Below are 21,287 nucleotides of genomic sequence, written 5' to 3'. Positions count from 1 at the left end.
ACATTCTTACATTCACTTTCCTAATTCAAACTTCTGCAATACAAGAGTGTTTACAACAACAACTATGACAACAAGAACACCTCACTAACCAGGAAGAGAAGTCCCCAGTGCTACAAAGACCACTGCAGTGACAGTGTCTCTCAGGCCGACGGTGCACCCGAAATGGGAGGCTAGGTCTCCGATAATGGCTGTTAAAATACCAATGACAGTGATTGACACTATGAAGCACGCCCAGCCATTCCAGTACCCTGTGGGTGGGACGCAAGCAAACAGGATCTTCCAGAAGATACAAAATATGTGCATGAAATAGTCGAAGCAGTTGGGCACTCGCTGCTCCTCTCCCTCATCCTCATCACCTGTTTACCAAGACACAGAGAAAGTAAATCAAACACGGCAAAAAAAAAAAGGGAAGACGTCAATACCTACAAATGGTGCAATCACACTTTGGGCCAATCACAGACCGCTTCATAGTATCAGATGAAGCTTTAACCCTGTAAGACCCAACGCATCAAAAAATATTATCAGTATTTAAAGCATCTTAAATCTTTCACATCCATGAGCCAAGGCGACGTTTACTGTACACTAGTCAGTTTTAACCACCAAAAGTTTATTGTTGAAGTTAGAGTTCTGTTTGGGGCGATCGTGGCTCAAGAGTTGGGAGTTCGTCTTGTAATCGGAAGGTTGCCGGTTCGAGCCCCGGCTTGGACAGTCTCGGTCATTGTGTCCTTGGGCAACACACTTAACCCGTTGCCTACTGGTGGTGGTCAGAGGGCCCGGTGGCGCCAGTGTCCGGCAGTCCCCCCAGGAGGGCTGTGGCTACAATGTAGCTCCCATCACCAGTGGGTGACTGGTTGTGTAAAGTGCTTTGGGGTCCTTAGGGACCAGTAAAGCACTATACAAATACAGGCCATTTACCATTTCCAACACAGAGACATTACCACACTTCCCAGTCCACATTGTGTCCATACATGGTTTCAAAAGTACAAGTCTTCATTTTTTAATTATAACGTTCACAAAGTCTTGTAATAAAATTACATGCAGTGCAATAAATTTCATGCATAAGGATTCACAGGCAAACCTGAATTTCAGAAATTTACAAGTGAAGCTCCAAAAAAATGACAAAAACGCAAAACAATAAATAAATACAAAGATGCCACTGACCTGCACTGACTGTGACCGCCCCGATGAACTGCTCTTTCCATGAGCGCGTACCAATCACCACAGCCAGATTTGTATCCTTGAGCAGTTTGTCCACAGTGTTCTGTTGCAACAAATTAAATATGTTGGTAATCAAGCAGAAACAATCATTGCTTACATGGATGCATACACAACAGATGGGTTCACATTACACAGTTTCAAGACTTTTTTCAAACCACGTCTCAAATGTCTTTTCATTTTAACTTGTTTTGTTATTTAACACACACCCCGACACCAAAAAGAATAAATACTATTTAAATGATCTATTCATTGCTCTAATTGAGAATAAGAACACATATTGGCCACTTAATTAGGTATACCTGTTCAACTGCTCTTTAACATAAATATCTAATCAGCCAATCACACAGCAGCTTAAAGCGTTTAGGCATGTACGCAGAGTCAACACAACCTGCTGAAGTTCGAACAGAGCATCAGAATGTGGAAGAAAAGTGATTTAAGTGACTCTGAATGTGGTGTGGTTGTTTGAGAAACTGCTGATCCGCTGGGATTTTCCTTCACACTAGAGTTTAAGGAGAACGGTCAGAGAAAGACTGGTCAATGAGTGCCAGTTCTCTGGGTGAAACTGCCCTGGTGAAGTCAGAGCAGAAAAGCTAGACTGTTTCAAGCGGATAGGAAAGCAGCAGCAACTCACATTGTTGCCCGGTCTAATCAGTCTAATTAGTTCTGTTGCCACATTTGGATGGTCAGAATCTGGCAGGGTGGATCCATCCTACCCTGTATTAACAGTTTAGTTCTGCAGTAATGATATAATATTATGAGCCATTTTTTCTTGGCACACTTTCATCCCTTTATAATCCCAAGTGTTAGGATAGTGTGCCTTGTCACACAGCTCTAATCATCTCAAACTTGATGGTTAAACATAACGATGAGTTCAATGTACTCAAACGGTCTCCACAGTCAGCAGAGTACCTTTCAAGAGATTTGAAACTGAGAAATCTGCAGCAACTGAGTCATGCTGTCATGTTAACATGGACCAAACTGAGTAATGCGTCCAGCATCGTGCTAAATCTCTGCCATGAAGAATAAATGTATTTTTGAAGGCAAAAGGGGTTTGAACCTGGTATTATACAGGTATACCTAATATAGTGGCTGATGGGTATAAACACAGTACCAAATGAGATGGACTTAGTCAAGCAGTGCTTACACAATACACAATGTACACATACATTCCTTCTATGTATGGGAAATAAAGGTACATGGAATGAAATAAAATAGATAGATTGGAAGCAGATGAGTATCAAACAGCGCGTGAGTAGAAACTGTACCTGGTCTAGTACTCCATTGGGACTCTGACGTACAACAAGGCAGCAGGAGGTTAGTGAAGAAAACCACATACTTGTACAATCTTACACATTTATTTTTCAAAGTTTTTAAAGGAATTTGTCCAAATTTGCAAGTAAAGTTCTGGTTTAATTTGCCAATCTTCAGGCTGCATGTGTTTAACATAACTTCATGTCAGTAACTGCCACTTTACTTGCAGTGTAACACTTGTATGAGCATCATAATATAAGAAACAAACACCCCCCACTCACTCCACACACACCTTAAACTCACAGGACTCCTCTATGATGACCTCTAGCCTGCTGTGCTCTCCAAGAATGGGTTTTCCCATCTCAGAGATCCTCCTGGCCTGTTCCTCCTCAGGGGTGGGATTCACTGTGAGAGAGAGCAGACAGGAGATCACTATTCAAGCCTTAATGATATCTTACACACGTGCTCTTAACCTCAGTTGAGGCTAAGGTGAAGAAAAATAGCACACTAGCACATGCTTTCAAAGTATGGCGGAGGTGCATAGTGCACAGAGGTCATCAACTCTCTGCAGATTCAATCGCTACAGACCTCCAAACTTCATGTGGCCTTCAGATTAGCTCAACAACAGTGTGTAGAGAGCTTCATGGAATGGGTTTCCATGACCGAGCAGCCGCATTAGAGCCGTACATCACCCAGAGCAATGCAAAGCGTCAGACGCAGTGGTGTAAAGCACACCGCCACTGGACTCTGGAGCAGTGGAGACATGTTCTCTGGAGAGACAAATCATGCTTCTCTATCTAGCAAGTCTGGGTTTGGTGGTTGCCAGGAGAACGTTACTTGTCTGATGCTTTGTGCTAACTGTAAAGTTTGGTGGAGGGGTGATTATAGTGTGGGGTTGTTTTTCAGGAAATAGGCTTGGCCCCCATAGTTCCAATGAAAGGAGCTCTTAATGCTTGTGGTGGCAGATTTCTTTTGTATTAATCACATGTTTTAATCATATCACATTAGTAATAGTAATGTCGCTTTCTCACTTTAGTATAGCAAGATCAGTCCTGTCACCAGTTGTATGCATGCATGTAGAAAGTTATCACAAGTGGACCCCAAGTTTTATTACGCCTTCACAGTGGATCCATTGTAGACGGACATCCTGCTCAAGGGAGGTTTTAAGGATCGGCTGAAGGTAAAGCCCCCCCCCACCCGTGAGATGGGCCAACATGTAAGAGTTGTGGAAGCTGACATATCCATATTGCAATATGTTATTAAACCACTTCAAAAGGCTCCCTGGGGGTGTTTGCAGGTTATTTAAAATTTCCACAACATGCTTCGGCATGTCCTGACCTCTACCTGAGGTCAACTGCCTACTTGTCTAATATCAGTGTCTGACCTCACAAATATGCTTCTGGAAGAATCGTCAAAAATTCCCATAAACCCATCAACACACTCCTAAACCTCGTGGAAAGCATTCCCAACAGAGTTGAAGCTTTTCCTGGCCCAAAGATGGTTTCTGCTTGCTTGAGTGAAATGTGCTCACCTGGGTTGCACATAAGCTAGCCAGGTTTTCCAGTCTTTCTACTTGTACTTCCCGAGTGTTTGGCCCTCTTCACAAGCACATTTAGTGTTTAATCCTCTGGCCCTGCCACTATTTTTTTAATAAAAACACAAACCCGTGGAATAAATATTAAGGTATTCATAAACGTTTTACAGACGTCTTCATGCCCATTGAGACAAACTCACAAATTGACAGTAAGGTATTAAAGTGAGTGTAAAAAGAAGCAAGAGCTTGGGCGTTCACTGAGCTCAAACCAAGAAATGCAAATTTCTGCTTATAGTGCAAAACGACCACTTCACACTGTCACATTTAGGGCCAAGGATTTGGAATTTCAAAATAATAGCCAGCTATTTTAAAATGCTGCACAGATCACATGCAAAACCACACCCAAACAATCTTACCCTGGTTTAGCAGCAGTGCTGTGAACAAAGACAGATAATGACTGAGTACAAGCAATATTTTCAAGCTGTGATAAAACAGCCTTACACTCATTTCCCTTCTGAACTTCCACAAAAATTATTTTATACACGACTACTTCTTTCCCCTCCACTGGCATGCAAATATCCAATTTCTACATCTTTTTGACACAATGAGGTTACACGAACAAATAATTACACCAGTAACTCATAATTAGCTGTAGCGTCTGTGCTGCAGTGAAACAGAGACAGTAGTGAACGCCTGCGTGTGAGGTTACTTGCAGCATTCAGCTGCGTGTGTTGTTGTTACTGTTTTGATACTTGATCTTGCACATTGATGCGATCTAATGCTTTCTATTAGTGTAGATGAGAAAGGAAAAACAGACTATAACTGTTATCTTATACTAATTTTTTTAAGTGACAGAGTCATGAGAAGTCACTTTAACATTAAAAATGAAATCTGAAATAATTACACACTCACAAGAGAGTCCTCGCTTTAGCCATTTGGGGTCGTCAAGCACAATGAAGAAGTTTTCCTGCTTTTCATACTCCTCCACGTTTATAATGCACACTCGCAATGTCTGACTGAAGACACAAGCACACACACAGACAAACACACACACACTTATTTCTATACAGAACAGTTCTGTGATTTTACACAGGAAGAAAGAAATACAACATAGTCTCTGCTTCTTAAGCATCTGCACCTATATATATGTAACATGCATAGGTAATGTCCAATGAACTGAATTTACCACTTGACACACCTGAGCTCAATAGTGAATGAATAGGCTCATAGCAAAGACTGTGAATACTTTCATAAAATTGCAAAAATTTCAAGCAGACCTTTTTTTATTTGTCACTTTGTGTGACTTAAAGTGAAAAATAAATATAGGCTTAAGTTTTAGCACCGAAGCCAAAATAGAGATGTCAGGAATGACAGCTTATAGCTAGATTAACAGTGTGCCCCTATCTCCCAGTCATTGCCTCTATGTTACTATACCTTACCTGGTCTGCTCATTGGTGAATTCCAGCTCCCCTCTGGTCTCCTCGTAGTCCACTCCTGCCTTGGCGCTGCCATCTTCCGTATGGTACGGCACAGCAACTGTGCCCCTGGACCCCGAGTTCCTCAACACAGTCACCGTCAGGATGCCTGTGCTCTCACTCACCCGCAGCACGTGCTGCTCAAAGGTGAAGATGCCAGCATGATCGTCGTCCAAGATGGTGACCGTAGCAACCAGCGGCTCCACTAGTCTCCCTTTGGGTGGAGTCCCCATCCCTTCATTTCCACCCTCCTCTAACCTCAAGTTCTGAAGGCGCACAAAGAAATGCTCATCCTCTTCAAAGATGTCATCATCCAGGATCCTCACCTGGAGAGAGCAAAGTATTTTAAGTTACATTCCTTCCAGATGCACGTGGTTGTTAACCATTTTATTGAACATTCACTACAAATAAATTCTCAGAATGACAGATTCTTTGATCCCACTGATGACAGACACCACAACTATAGGGGAGAAATCTAGATTCCTGGTCACCTCTCCAGGACAATTTTTGTGTTTGACACTTGACAGTGACGATAAACGTTAAACACTGACACTAACATTAGCTTTTTTTCCTTTCTTACCTTGATTTCTTTGTGGGTCTCCCCTGGTTTGAACACCAGGGTTCCCTCAGTAAATTCATAGTCTGCTCCAGCATTGGCAGAACCATTTTCTGTACAGTAGTCCACATAGAATGTATTCTGACCAGTTCCCCCATCGAGGATCACCCCCAGAGTCAGAGAGCCACAGTTCTCCGTGCACTGATACTGGGAGCTTTCAAAACAAATGTGCGAGCACGTGGCCTTATCAGTCTCGTGGCCTGAACGTCGCGCGTGCTCAACAGCATGTTTCTTTAATATGTTACCAGCACCGATCATCATGCGAGTCGCCTGGACACGGTAGAAGGCACGGCTCTTCTTCTGGTGAACCAGGGCAGAGTAGTTGGCCATCTCGATCAGCTGGTCCAAATCTTTGTCTGGGTGTTTCTCCTTAAGATCTTTCAAGATGCGGACAACCTATCAGAGCAGGAGAACTAGTAGTCAGACTAGGTCTTGTGTTTACACAGATATTAATTTTATTTAAAAAAATTTTTTACTTTAAAATATTTTACTTGCATTTTTAATCACTCTTATATTTAAATGTTCATTTTCTATTTTATCTAGGGATTGAGAGTAACGAAGTTTCTATTCTCTGTATGTCCTGTACATGTGGCAGAATTGACAATAAAGTTGACTTTGACTTTGATGTGTGTTGCTTAATGTTATGTAAAAACGCCCTTTAAAAACTATTTGCTCAACAGTGTCTTACAAGAAGAGATTTTATTGTAACTATCCAGACAGGGTTTGCAGTGAGGATGTGAAGAGGGATGCTCACACCAGAACGAAAATAAATATCTTAGTTTGCGATGACACAACATGTCGTTGTTTCTTTGACGACCTGTCTGCTCTTCTGCAATTCCCTTATTGAGACTCCAACTGAGATAAAATCTTATTTGCTTCAGGAAACGTGATAATGAACTGCCACTATTTAATATTACATGTACTTTGTATTTATTTTATTTGCTATGGACCCATGCGTATCTTTAATAAAGTGAAACTAAACTAAAAACTAATGTCTAGTGTGACCATTAAATATGACTGTTTATAAACTCACTGAGCTCTAAATAAAAATGAACTGATTGGAAATGTGTGCAGTAGCAGTAAGAACTTTACATGCATTCATCATGAGCATGAACATGAAAATACATACATACACCCCCACTAATATTTGGCTACATTTTAGTGGGTTTGCCATCAACGAGCTGTTAGCATAGTTTTGGCCACACTTTTTGGAAGAATTTGTAGCGTTCACTTAAATTAGTTGGTTTCTCGGCACAGATCTGGCTTCGGAGCAATTTTCAACATGGTTAAGGGGAGGAGCTTTGGTACTCAAAGATAACCAGTTTAAACAATGTACATAACTGCAGATTATTTAGATGTGGGACCACTTTGCCACGATTTAGAAGAAGACATCATGACATCACCACAGACTGAGAGGGTGCAGACCAAGAAAGAAGTCCATTCTCCTTCACTAAAATGTGCAGCTGCCCACATGGACAAGCCAAATGCTTTCTGGGCAAAAATTTATGGTCAGATGAAACAAAGATTGAGATATTTGGTCACAATGACAAGACATATATTGGGAAGAGTAAAGGTAAGGCTTTCTGAAGATCGTATTAGCGGTCAAGAATTGTTGTGGCAGCATCACATTCAGTTCATGCAGCAAAGCATGAAGTGGATGGAATAATGAAGACTGAGGACTGCCTCCAAATTCTTCAGCTTCACCTTAATTCAACAGCTACACAGTTGAAACCTGGTCTCAGTTGGGTGTTTGAATAGAATAATGATTCCAAGCACACATCAAAACTGGTTTTGTAATGAGTAAAGTAAGCAAAGGTAACATCAGGTTACTGGAACGGCCTCCCCAAAATTCCGGCCTCAATCCTAATCAAAATTTGTTGACTTTGCTTGAAACTGGTCAAATATCCAGTCAGAATTACAGCAGTTGCTTGCTGATGGCTACCAAAAGTACCTGGTTGAGGTGGAACTTGTTGAGGAACATTTAACCATTAGTGTGGATACAAGCAAAGTTTTGACCCTGAGTGGATTAAAGTAAAACAAAATCAACCCATGTGCAACCCAATGCTTGTTTTTCAGTCATTCAAGATATATGCTGTATAATTATTCCAGTCTGGATAAAGAACCAATCAAAGAAATCACTAGAAAAATAAACTTATCATGACATTCATGTCATTGACGAGATATTTGGCCATAACTAAATGTATATCAGAGGGGCAGATCAGGCCAAGCGGTTAGCAGACAAAGTTAGAGGCAAGGTCGAGATGGTTCGGACAGGTGCCGAAGAGGCAAAGAAGGATATATTGGACAAAGGATTTTGAAGATGTAGCTGCCAGGCAGGAGGAAAAAAAGAAGACCACAGAGGAGATTCATGGATGTAGTGAAGGGGGGCATGCTGAGGGTTGGTGCTAGAAACAGGGTGAGATAGAGGACGATGATCAGCTGCGCTGACCCCTACAGGGAGCAGAGTTCTAATTAGCTAAAACAAAACAGATGTTAAACCTGAAATTAATGGAGAAAAAAACGCTCTTTTAAAGCCTTCAGGCTGAGTGGCTCAATAACACGTTTGCCTGAGTCTTACCTCATCTTTGTTCGGGTCTAGTTCATTGCCTGTCTGCACAGAGACCGTAACAGTGGAGGAGTTTCCAGGGCATGCACTGCTGTCTGACAGCTTTCCGTCCACGATCACGTCAGTGCCTTTGGGAGCAAGGTCCCCTTCCATTTCCACCACGATGCCGTGCCTCTTGTCAGCACGGTAACGCTTGTGCATGTATTTGTAGAAGAGTAGGCGGCGGTCAGCGATCCAAGCCAAGATCACACACACCGGAAAATACAGCAGCGTCACTATGGCCTCCCACACCTGATTATGCAGGCAACATGCAAAATAATCAGTTACTCATTTGATATATTAAAAATAGAATAAAAGGCATGTGTATACCTTTTAGCTAATTAGATGTTTGGGTGAGTTTTAGAAACACAACATCTAAAAATACAGACTGTGGGTGTGCAAAGGGTTACCAAGTGAGGATTTACCAAACCTTGTAATACAGCTCGTAATATTTTGAATGTCATGTAAGATTCAGTATTTAAGATCCCCGCATCTGTTTGAAGATTCTTGCCACTTACATTTTCCACCGTTTCCTTTTGTTCTTTACAGCAGAATTCAGGTGTTGATTTAAATATTTGTTTTCTTGCTAATCTGTCGTCCGTACATGAACACTGCAAAGTGCAACAGTGAGCCACCACTTCTGTGTCTGCAGCTCAGTCATGTGATGCTTTGCTTTGCCCTTCTGCCATGCAGAGATGTAGTTTTTATGAGTATTATTGATCTTTCAGGTCTTCCACAGTTTCCTCTTACTAACATTTCAGGTTCTTTCAAACTAATTGATGCCAACGAAGCACATGGGCATAGGGAAGCTATAAAAAGATATTTTCAGATCTGCTGCTTAGAGCATAAGATTGTTAGGATTGCCACATTTGGTAGAATTGGTATGATTATTACTTTCTGATGAAAGAAAGTAAATTTAGCAGAAAGTAAATTTGAACAAACATTTGAAAACAAATGGCACTAATGTCATACAAATAAAAGTAACAATGCATTAATATTTAAAGCTGCGGGGTGTGAATTCTCACCACTAGATCTCAGCAGACTGCAGATTGAAGTCAACTGAATCCTGTTTTCTTACCTCTCCTTACCTCGCCTCTGGAGGAGGCTGTAAAACTGTGTAAAAAGAGTCCAGTGTGAGCGTATGAGTCAATGACGCTTACTTCTGACCGACGACAGGGATACTGCAGTGAGTTGTTGAAGATATCCTCAACTCTTCCGTCCATAAGTACTGCTGTTTTTGCCACTGCTAGCTGCTTTTAGCCAGTGTTAGTGGAAGTTTCTTTGAAGTGGATCTACCGTTGCTGACTTGGACATTTAGGGAATTCTCTTGTATTATATGAGAATGTAACCAACCCGTGTGCTTTTTGTAATAATCTAGTCTATCATTAGCTGGGGTAATACTGGCTTATAACCAGCTGTTATTGTTGTTTAGCTGGACCGTTGTCAGCTGTACGGAGTCAGGAGTGTCGCATGTCTAATCTGCTGACAAAAGATAACTGTGATAATATCTGGAATAAATGTGTTGGAGACTTGAATTCATTTCAGGAGATTCCACTCGCATTTATGTTTTTTCATAAAGGGGACCCCTTCTTAGATGAAAAAATATGGGTATGATCCTGTCCGCAAGTGGCGGCACAAACTACAAGTTTGCCTCCACAGAATGCAAACCCCTACGAGTCCTCTTCTCCTCCGCCTATGGCAGTGGTGTCCAAACCCAGGCCTCGAGGGCCGGTGTCCTGCAGGTTTTAGATGTGTCCTTGATCCAACACAGCTGATTTAAATGGCTGAATTACCTCCTCAACATGTTTTGAAGTTCTCCAGAGGCCTGGTAATGAACTAATCATTTGATTCAGGTGTGTTGACCCAGGGAAGGCTCTATAACCTGCAGGACACCGGCCCTCGAGGCCTGGAGTTGGCCAAGCCTGGCCTATGGTGTACGGGCAGTCTCTAGCCATATTCATCTGGTCCTGCGTATTCCACGTGAAGGGCCAACATGGCATTTTCAATGAGTTTTCAGTTTGTTGAAAGAAATAATAATACACTAGTCACTGTATATTTATGAGTACAACACATTTTTTCAAGAAAATAATCTCATAAAACCACAAACTTTAAAGAAATACTCATTTTTAAAGTGTGTTTAGTGCAGAGGCTGCATTTCCAAAAATCAACAATAGCACTGTGGCCAGAAGTACATATGTTTTTCAGTTAAAATGTATGCAACCATCAGAACATACCTCTACAATCCCAGGTGAGATGACAGCCAGTATGAGGTAGAGCCAAATGTAGGCAAAGATACTCCAGAAAGCCGTTATGAAAAACACCCGGAGGTGTTTGATCTTACGAGACTCTCCGTCAGGGACCACCCACACACACAGACCAATTATCACAAACATATTGAAGGCAGCGCTGCCCACTATGGTGCCCGGGCCGATCTCCCCAGCATGGAAGTTGTGCCCACACACCTGTTAAAGTGAGAAAAAAAAGAGTCAATCAAAGCTCATTTGTTAAGCTAACTAGAACCGAATAAGAGCCACGTAACAACTAGAATTCAAAACAGACTCCGAGTGCACATACAGCTCCAGCATTTGTTGTATATGTTACGCATATGTTGCTGCAAATGTAATGAGTTGTGCACCTCAATAACAGAAAGCAGGATCTCAGGTGCGGAGGAGCCCAGTGCCATGAGCGTGAGGTTGGATACAGTCTCATTCCAGATCCGTACCGTTGCGACTGTGGTTTCACCGTTGGGTTTGGTGACGGTCACCACTTTCTCCTGCAGTCACAGAAGTTTGGGAAAATGCCCAAAATGCTTAATTTCAGTTAAGACATATTTGAAATGCCCAAATACATCAGGTTGGAAATCTTGTTTACGGTCTGGTACAAAAAACAGCTCATTTGACTGTTGACAGTTTTACTCTTCATAATAACTGCACTGAGGACTGCTTCTCTAATTTCAAAATGCTGTTACATTGTGTAAAATGTAAACTCTAATCACAGTTTTTGAGTCTACTACGGTCCATTTTAAACAAGCTTTGCCACAGACAAGAATCCAGTACTGATTTTTGGCCCCATCCCTTGTGTACATGTATCAATCTTTTTATGATATTAGGTACTAAAGATGATGGATATTCAAAGCCTTCACAATTTTATGTTGAACAATATTCTATTTTTTAACAGATTGGCAAACCTTTATTTAAACTCTACTTCTCTAAAATAGTTTTTCTACACCCAATCATGTTACTGACCTGTTGCTAGGTCATCTAATAAGTTTAAAACGTTTCTACTGGTTATGCATGAAACTGTATTCTGCTGTGAACAAAATATGAATTTATAGGATTTGCAAAATCAGGCATTCTGCTTTTACATTTACATGGTGATCCAACATTTTTGGAAGAGGGTGGTAATTTAATTTGTGTAAGGCATAAATTTAGGGGTCTGGCTGCTTTGATTGACAGGTATGCCACCACTTATTTAATAGAATTATCTGTAAAATAATTATCTAGTTGTAGAACAGCCAAGAGATTTGTGCTTTGGTTTTGGTACTGAAATTTAAACTAGCCTGTTATTTAGCACTGATGAGCATGTCTACAGCTTGCTAACCAGGATTACTACCTTTAGCGTCCATTTTTAGCTCCCAGAAAAACAAACAAACTACTCATCGGCAGTTAAGACTGTGATTCAAAAGTGGAATCCAAAAGCAATGGGTGAGGTGACAGTGGCTTTGTCCATCTTATACTTACAGTCGATGCTTCAAACACAGTGGGCCTGATACTAGAACTACTTTTGTTTTGGCAACGAGTTAATGTGATAAAATAATTTTTTTAAATTGAAGATTGAAAATTAAAAAATTTATAGTAAATATTTTAAAACTGTTTCTCTTTATTACCTAATTCTCATATCTGTTAATTCATCTAAGGCGACATATACTGGCACTTTACTTTGATATTTAAAAAAATGCAAGCTCAAAGTGCAAACAAAATTTGCCTTTTCCTGATAAAAAGGAGCCAAAACACTCTTCAACTATGAGCAAACACAAAACCCTGATAGTAAAAAAATTAATGGTTGCATTTTTTAATTCCCAATTTTAAGTTCAATAATACCTGCGAGGTAATGACTTCTATAGATGCCATGAAGCGGTCTGCAATGATGGACACACCCAGGAACATGTACATGAGACAGAGGAAATAGATGATTGCCCTCCCTGCCTGCTCCCCCAGTGGAGGGTTGAGTGGTAGCCACACCGGCAGCAGGATGCCGGGTTTACAAACCACAGTGTCAGAACACGTCCGTTTTCCAGAGCCTGAGGTGTTACCAGAGGATTGCGGCAGCTCAGGGCCAGATGCTCGCTCCACAACCTGGGGCTTGAAGGAGGTCCCGGCGTGGCACAGGAGGAGGAACGAGAGGAAGAGGAGGCTGGAAAGGTAAACCGGAGGGGGTCCCATGGTATCCCTGAGTCAGGAAGGGCCTGGGGGTGGGGTTCACTGGGGGAACCGCTGGGTCAAAAGAAACTCCTAGTGAAGCAGAGGAGCACACATTTTTTTGAGAAAGAGAAAATCTTTATCGTATACGATAGTTTACATATCTCACCATGTCTTAGATGGTACATGATAGGCTGGTTCTTATGCCCTGCTTTTCTATTCTGCTTGAGCACTCGAAGCGCTTTATATGACAACAAGCTTCGTACACCCACTAATACACCTTCATACAGACATGCCTAAGTGCTTTCTAGCCAACATTCACACACACACACACACACACACACACACACACACACACACACACACACTACATTCATCAGGAGCAAGTAGTTTGTCTTTTCGTCCTCGAGTGTCCTGGTCTGGATGCACTATCCAAGAATGTGAACATCAGCATTTAAAGCAATTCTAATGTAAACTATAACAGCAATGGCATGCAAATAAGTACATTTTAAATATGCTCTACATCAGATTACCATAAAAACAACATAAAAACATGGATGCGGCTGTAAGAACAGTTCTGCAGTCTTCACACAAAATTCTAGACATGCTGCTTCATTTCTGGTATTATTATGATCTTTGTGAGCATTTTAAATATTAGACGTGTTTTAGTATCAACTGTCAAAGCTCCTCCCCTTCCCGCATGTTTAACCTATGTAATATCCAGCAGATGACGATATGATGACCGTCAGAGTAAAACATCATTCATACTGCTTCAGGGATGTCTTCAAGCACACTCTGTCAGAATGCAGGCTCCCCCATTTCATTTAGTTTTCTTAAGCATAGCCGCCATCACAAAGGCTTGCTATAAGCAGTTAATTGTAAACTGAGCTGACTGAATCAGTGTAACAACATATCAAAATGACCTCTAGCACCAGTCACTGAGACCTGGTGGCAAGACTAACTAAGAACTAGTTTAGAGTTCAGTCAGTGTTCAGCACAGCATCTCTGTGTGAATACTACATCACAGTAATTTTAAGGCAAATTTCCAACAGGACATATACGACCTTTTGAGATTGCAGTGATAAAATGGTCAGAAATATAAATTTTCACTTATAACCATATTATAATAGATTTGGGCAATATTTGCTATTCCCCATAAAATACTGAAGTATTCTGTAAAAGGTATAGATGTCAGAATGATGGCGGAGAGGCTCTTTGAATATAGACGTTTACTACATGGATAAAAATTGAAGATATGTGCGTGTATCCAACTCTTCTAAGATTATCCATCTGAATCCAGCACTTTATAGCAGGTCATATGGTCGATGTTGACCTACTAGCAACAGTTTCCTTGCTATCCTCTAAATAATTTGTAATTGATCAGTAATGAAACTGGCTCGTTTTCAGCACTGATGTTTTGTCCAACATTGCGATTGAGAATTGGACTTTCATAACATTACTTTAAAGCATATCCATATTTTAGTTAACATTTAGTTAGAATTAGGGACGTGTAATGTGGTTCAGACACCAAAAGTGGGGAGGATTTGTATTCAGGTAACCCTGGTCATGAGATTAAGGAGCCACCAGTTGTCTGGGTTCACAGCAATGATTCATTCATTTATTAGTAAAAATGACAGAACAGTATATTGTGAAACATAAAACCAACAGAACAGCAGTCACAAGAGATGTTAGTCTTCACCATTAGACTAGATAAGGACATTTTAATTGAACACATCCAGACTCCTGATGATTCCTGACATCCTGAAACAGCACTTCAGTGAATTCACCAACTCCCCCATGCTGACTTCCAAAACATCAAACCACAACAATACTAAGCACTGATGGAGTATTGGATTTGGCTAAACAATGCTATTGACATTGCTGATAAGCGCTTAAGGAGGGAGTGCTGTTAACCCTTCCTGAGTTGCCTCATTGCCGTAATCATGTTCACCTAAAGTCTTGATCCACAACCTCACCAAATTCCTCTCAGACTTGAGTTTTTACTTCAGCCACTGCCTGAGCCACACTCCACTTGGCCTAATGGTTCCCATCAGCTGCTTCGGGAGTTCCACAAACTCATTAAGACACCACTCCTCTCTTCACCTTAGTGCCCGAGAGATACTACCACAGTTCTAATGACTCAAAAAACTTGCTTTTAACAGAAAGAAATCTCTGGTAAGAATCCACCAAAGAAAGGAGTCCCGTAAAGCTGTGTCTTCTGCAGCGTCATGCAAAGAAGAGTTAACATGTCATCCCCAAGCTGAAGGTGAAGGAAAGAAACCCTTTACTCCACCAAGGAAAACCCCAACATACAACTTCAGAGTGGACCAGAGTCCAGCTCCTTTTCAGGAAACAATGTCAAGAACCTGAGTTCTGTGTTGAGGTCAAGTCCAACTATTTCTAGCTCTCCACTTAATCAACTAGGTAATGCTTAAACTGCATTCACATTAACGATAAGCAGAATTTTTGACAACAACATATACCGGGCTTGTTTGTTTCCCAATAACCCCACCAATTACTATTGTGCTCTTCACTTACCTTCCATGTATTTCTATGCAGCCAGTAATGTCAGACTGCTGGTTTTCAGTAACTTCACTGATTTAAACCAGAAAGAGGAACACAGGCAAAAATGTCACTAACTGTAAAGATGTGCTACCTTCACTTATTGATTGATCAGTGAGTCATGATGTTGCAGTCAAGTATTCTAGAGCAGCGGTCCCCAACCTTTTTTGCACCACGGACCAGTTTAATGTCAGACAATATTTTCACGGACCGGCCATTAAGGTGTCGTGGTTAAATACAACAAAACAAAATGATACAACTGAGACAAAAACTGTGGTATTTTGTAAGTATAATAATAAACACAAATTCACTGTGTAATTGTGTAACTTTATTAGCAGCGTCCTCCTGAAATGTGCCAACAACATTGAGAGTAACATCCTCCTCTCGGCCCCTTAATGCTCTCTGGTCGCTATGGTAACGCGCAAATATTTATTTCAAAATAAGACACACAACTACAACACGGGAAAAGACCCAGGGAAACAGAGTTAACGATAAAACCCCTGAAAACCATGAATTTCACATCCGAGCCTCAACTCTCGCGGCCCGGTACCAGTCCATGGCCCGCGGATTGGAGACCGCTGTTCTAGAATTCTCAAGTTGAAAACAAGTATTTTGGCCATTTCCAACACGTGTTTTTGATTGAAAGGAAGATTAACAATATCAAGCACCACACAGACAAAGTGTAACAGGGAGATTTAGTGTAAGCAGTGAGTCTGAGGGTGTCATAGCAGGGTGGGAGAAAGATTTCAGCCTTTTTTCAGTGCTCCTCTTGAGCCCAACGCCTCCACTGCTCTTGCACAGGTGACACTGCACTATTGTGCACTGTGACTTGAAACAGATACTAGGGTGCTGCATCTTTGATGCAGCCGGAGCTCTGCCAGCTCATTATGCAGTTGTGATTCAAAAACACAGCCCTGAGGGCCTGCAGCATCACATTTCACTTTCCAAGGCCTGCTACGGTTACCTCGACCTCAGACAGAGGGCTACCTTACGCCAGTGGTTGTTGTGGGGGAAACAGGCTCACCAAAAATAACCTCCCCAATAATCATATTTGGACAATAGAACAAAGAACAAAACTGTTTGGCGCAAGTTTGAGCATGACGACAATAACACTACAAACACTCTTTATCTATTTATTTTACTGTCACATAAAAATTATTTTAAAAAATAATAATCTGAATGCCAGCCCCTTTAAGAAGTCCACTACATGTAAAAGTGAGAACCAAAGACTTCAATATTTTATATGACCTTTTTAACATTGTGATGAGACATGCTTAAAACATAAACTCAGATTTGTTCAGAATAGTACACGGTGAATTTTGATGATTGGTAGCATGCAACAAAGCCTCAGTGGATAATGAGTGCTAGCTAATCAAGAAGCTGGTACAGGATAAGTTGGATGCATTATTGATCAATGCATTCACCTAAATATAGAAGGATATCTCTTCCTTTCAATCACCTACCCTTTAAGGATCATTCATATGAAGAGCCAGGTGGATTTATGAGTCAGACATTAAGTGCGTGCTTCATAGTCTTTCCACTTCAGGGACTGGGTAAATAGGCAGATAAATTGGCAGACTACTGCTCCTCCCTTCGAGCTGTGCAGCTCTGCAGTGGCACTGATTCAGGTCAACTCTCTGATTTTTCTGGAGGACTGATGTTCACTGGGAACTTGATTGTCTTTTAAGGATTATAAAAAAAACAAGGATAGTGAACAACATAAAGTGCAAAAAAAATGTGGCACTCTCTTCTTACAAGCCTCTCTAATGCCTGGAGTACAGGGGTCCCAGGGTGTTGACAACTCTGTGGTCTCTCTGTCCTCTTCACGCACAGGAACAGTGAGCTGGATGACAGCTCCTCTCCCCTTACGGCCTCCGACACGGCCACTATCTGTCAGCACCACCGATAAGTGATTGCCTGGGGTTATCTTACACTGATAGGAGAGCCAGCAGAAAAAAGAGTTAGCACCTTTAACAGTTTAATATTTCCCGCCTGTATCCTGGCCGTGGGGTATTGTCAGATAAAGGGATGCTCTTTCTGACATGTGGAGCAGTCGGGCATACAGGTGAGTTAAAGATGAATAATTAAAGCATCAATAATACGAAGAAAATGCAATCGGACTTACAGGAGTAATTTCAGAGGTGTCCAAAGTCTTCGTGACCACTGGCTATTCTGTGTTAGCGCCAACAACCAAGTGGATGACATGGCTTTCTGCTGTGACTCTAAACCAGTCAGACTCAGAGACAGTGAGGCAGATGGGCGTGTTACTTATTCACCAATGGATTATCTATTACAGTCAAGTTAAGTACTTTGATTACAGTGATCACAGAATTAACACATATATATCAAATACTAAGCACTCTTGTCTAAACTAAAAAGAAAACCAAAGACACTTCCTGTCTTGGTCCCGTTTGACATATTCTCCAAAACAGAGACCTGAAACGCACACACAGACCTTCTAATCAGCGATCCATCACTGCAGGAAGAAACTGTGTTGCCCCAACAGCTCAAACATTAACCTATATGCAGATTGACACAGATCAATTTTCCAGGATGTAAGCTCTATGCACAGGTAAACCAATAACACACCGTGTATCAGTTTCACAGCCAGCCAATCATGGCCTGCGATTGCACACAGAGCACAAGCTTACACTCGTCTGTAAAGCGTTTCCTCTGCATTCTAACAACATCTACAGTGAATCACAGACGCACTCACCTGCCGTTCAAGAAAATATCATAATAACTCTCAATGTTAATAGGCAAAATTTACCACTAACAAATAACCAGTTAATACCACAAACATACATCAAAATATACTTTATCTGTAAAATGGTAAATGGCCTGTATTTGTATATTTACTAGCCCCTAAGGACCCCAAAGCGCTTTACCTCTGCCCTCTGACCACCACCAGTAGTAGGCAATGGGTGAAGTGTCTTGCCCAAGGACACAACGACCGAGACTGTCCAAATCGGGGCCGGACCGGCAACCTTCAGATTACAAGGCGAACTCCCAAATCTTTTTATTTATTATTATTATTATCTATTTTGGTTCTCTGTGGTTACAAATGATTTTTGAACATACTTAATATCTGATTCCCATCTGATTTTTCAAAGCAAACACTGACACCACCGGAGTTTTAATATTTTTCAAGTTTATCACGCAAACTGGGATAATTAGATATTCAGACCAAAACAAGACCGGTGTTAAGAGACCTTGGAGTTTTATTATTTGCCTCAAGTACCAGTGAGACATTAAATATGATTCCCAAGATCCCCCAAAGGGAACCATTGCTTTAATGAGTAACACAGGACTTTGGGGTTTTGTTATGAGCCTGCTGATGAACCAGAGTGTAAGATATCTAATAATAATAATAATAATAATAATAATCACACAGATATGCTGAGCCAAACCACTAACATGGCATTCAGCTATATTGTGGAGATTTCACTGTAAACATCTCATTTTTTACCAGTCAGTGCTGGACTGTGTTAACATGCATGCGTTGTGTCAGGTGTTGACTAGAATCTGTCAGTTTGGTAGGCCATTTTTCATATTTAATCAAAGAGAAACACCTCCTTTTACTTTATTACGCAATTAATTTTTGAATCTTATCACAAATTTAAAAAAGACCGTGGCAGAGGCAGCGGAAAGCAGGCAGGGGTTTGTTAAAGAATCATCTACTTGTTTCCACTGCATCAGATTTTCCAAAGCGCCCTCAGCAAATGTTTAAGCCAGTTTAAAACATGTCACAAACACATTTAGTTATTATAGTCACTAAGTAAAGGACTGAAGAAAATAAGTTTAACACATCAAGTTTAACAGACTGAGCAAGCAGAATGTAGCAGAAAGGTGAGCATATCAGAATAAACTAGACAAAAAGTTCTACTTACTGTTATTAAAAAATGTATTTGCCTTTTTGACAGCCACCTATTAACTGAGAACATTTCTAAACTTAAGATGAGATGTATTCTTGTGTCTCATGCCTTTTGAATATTAATCACCTGCTGCAGATGTTTTTAAGGCAGTTTCTTCTTTTATTGTCCACTTGGAACGTTGCACGAAAGGACTGAAAATGAGTGAGAACACAACCAAATAAAAACTTTCAGAAAGCCTACGAGAGTAATGTAAACAAACTTAAACTTCAGTTCAGTCTATACCATCAGGTGTGTCTTACAAAAATCTGCCACGTTTGCTCTAATTATGCATGTATAAATTAAGTACACCAGCTCAATCAGTACCGCTGAGGAATTAAATGTTTTCTGAGAAGTCCATGCGCACGCAGCAGGAGAAAGATAACCCAACTGCTTTACTGTCATTGTTCCCCAGAAGTCCACCAGGTCAAAATTATCATCAATCTGGACGGCAGCAGTGCAAGCTTGGCTGAGCACAAGGTTTAGTTTACAACACGGCGGGCACACTGCCATGCTGTTCAGTTCCTCAAGTGTGGGGATCTACTTTCAACCACGACTCAACTGCATGTCTAACCCATAATGTACAGTCCCATACTGTATTACAACTGACTGCATAACATCCAAATAATTTCTCATTCAATGTCATTTTGGAACTGATTCTATTTCATCCCATTCACTAAATCCTGTAAATTTAGTCACTGAAATTTCACCACGGGGTGGGGTAGGGTGAGGTGGAGGCAGATGATCCGCTGTGCCGACCCCTAACGAGAGCAGCCCGAAGAAGACGGCCACATAGCATTCCAGACTGACATCAGGTAACTTTTTATTGTACTTCAGAACGAGATCGCTGACTGATTTAAGAAATTAGCTCTACAGTTTTACAGGGTCTCTGTCCTTGATTGGGCAAACATATTTTTAACATCTTTTTAAAAATGTCTACATACTTAAACATAAAAAACCCTAATACTTCAGTTCAGTTATATAATGGACATTTGACACTCTGGAGCAGGTAACACTGCCATCATTACTACATGGTTGTTATTCAGTTATATACCAGGCTTCACTAACTGTCAGCCAGACTCAGATATTTTGTAGGGTAAAGTTTCTTGTAGACACAAGAAACTTACAACTGGAAACTTGATGAGCTAATGATCTTTTTGTATATATCAGTGCCTGTGACACGGTTTGCATTCATTCACAGAAATTTTATGGAACCACTAGAATATTTTGGGCTGTGGGCATTTTCTGAAAGATAAGTCAGTAAAGATGTACTTCTACTGGCGGCTTTAACACAAATTAAAATGTACTCAACTCTGTAACTCTAATTTATTATTAGTCAAATAATTTTGCTTCTTCTAACACAGACTTGAAGTTGCCATGGTGTGTGTGTGTGTGTGTGTGTGTGTGTGTGTGTGTGTTTATGATAGAAAGAAAGCAGTGAAAGTCAGATACACAGACTGGGTTAAAACTGTGTTTTGTGAATTTTTGAGACAACTTTCAAGCACGACATGAACCGATATCAAAACCAGCTCTGCCTTTGATGATGCACAAGTTTAGTTTTGAGTTGTCTGAAATCAAGATCATGAAAATTATACATGTAGCATACCCTGTCTATTTGGGACAAGGTGCATTCTGAACAAGTGCTTTAACTAGAGCTGGGCGATATGAGATTTTTTCATATCACGATATGTTTTTTT

At 40.8% G+C, this 21,287-nt stretch overlaps 1 protein-coding gene across 2 annotated transcripts in view; it reads right to left on the bottom strand.

The window, feature by feature from the left end:
- slc8a2a (solute carrier family 8 member 2a) overlaps window positions 1-21,287 on the bottom strand; it is a 32,191-nt gene that overhangs the window by 1,370 nt on the left and 9,534 nt on the right. Inside the window, exons 2-12 of one of the 2 annotated variants that reach the window (XM_005740137.1) lie at window positions 12,800-13,210; window positions 11,335-11,472; window positions 10,934-11,161; window positions 8,673-8,951; window positions 6,059-6,490; window positions 5,443-5,804; window positions 4,916-5,019; window positions 2,762-2,874; window positions 2,484-2,507; window positions 1,162-1,261; window positions 90-356 (exon numbers count right to left, since the gene is read on the bottom strand). In XM_005740137.1, coding sequence (XP_005740194.1) covers window positions 90-356; window positions 1,162-1,261; window positions 2,484-2,507; window positions 2,762-2,874; window positions 4,916-5,019; window positions 5,443-5,804; window positions 6,059-6,490; window positions 8,673-8,951; window positions 10,934-11,161; window positions 11,335-11,472; window positions 12,800-13,141 — 2,389 coding nt within the window. In that variant the 5' untranslated portion in view covers window positions 13,142-13,210. The remainder of the gene's footprint in view (window positions 1-89; window positions 357-1,161; window positions 1,262-2,483; window positions 2,508-2,761; window positions 2,875-4,915; window positions 5,020-5,442; window positions 5,805-6,058; window positions 6,491-8,672; window positions 8,952-10,933; window positions 11,162-11,334; window positions 11,473-12,799; window positions 13,211-21,287) is intronic. The other variant, XM_005740138.1, reaches the window with a different exon arrangement.

The sequence above is a fragment of the Pundamilia nyererei genome, unplaced genomic scaffold, assembly GCF_000239375.1.
Source record: "Pundamilia nyererei isolate P.nyererei 1_Seehausen unplaced genomic scaffold, PunNye1.0 scaffold00097, whole genome shotgun sequence".
NCBI classification, from domain to species: Eukaryota; Metazoa; Chordata; class Actinopteri; order Cichliformes; family Cichlidae; genus Pundamilia; species Pundamilia nyererei.
The sequence above is the reverse complement of the archived record's forward strand: the minus strand, read 5'-3'. Positions and strand labels throughout refer to the sequence as shown.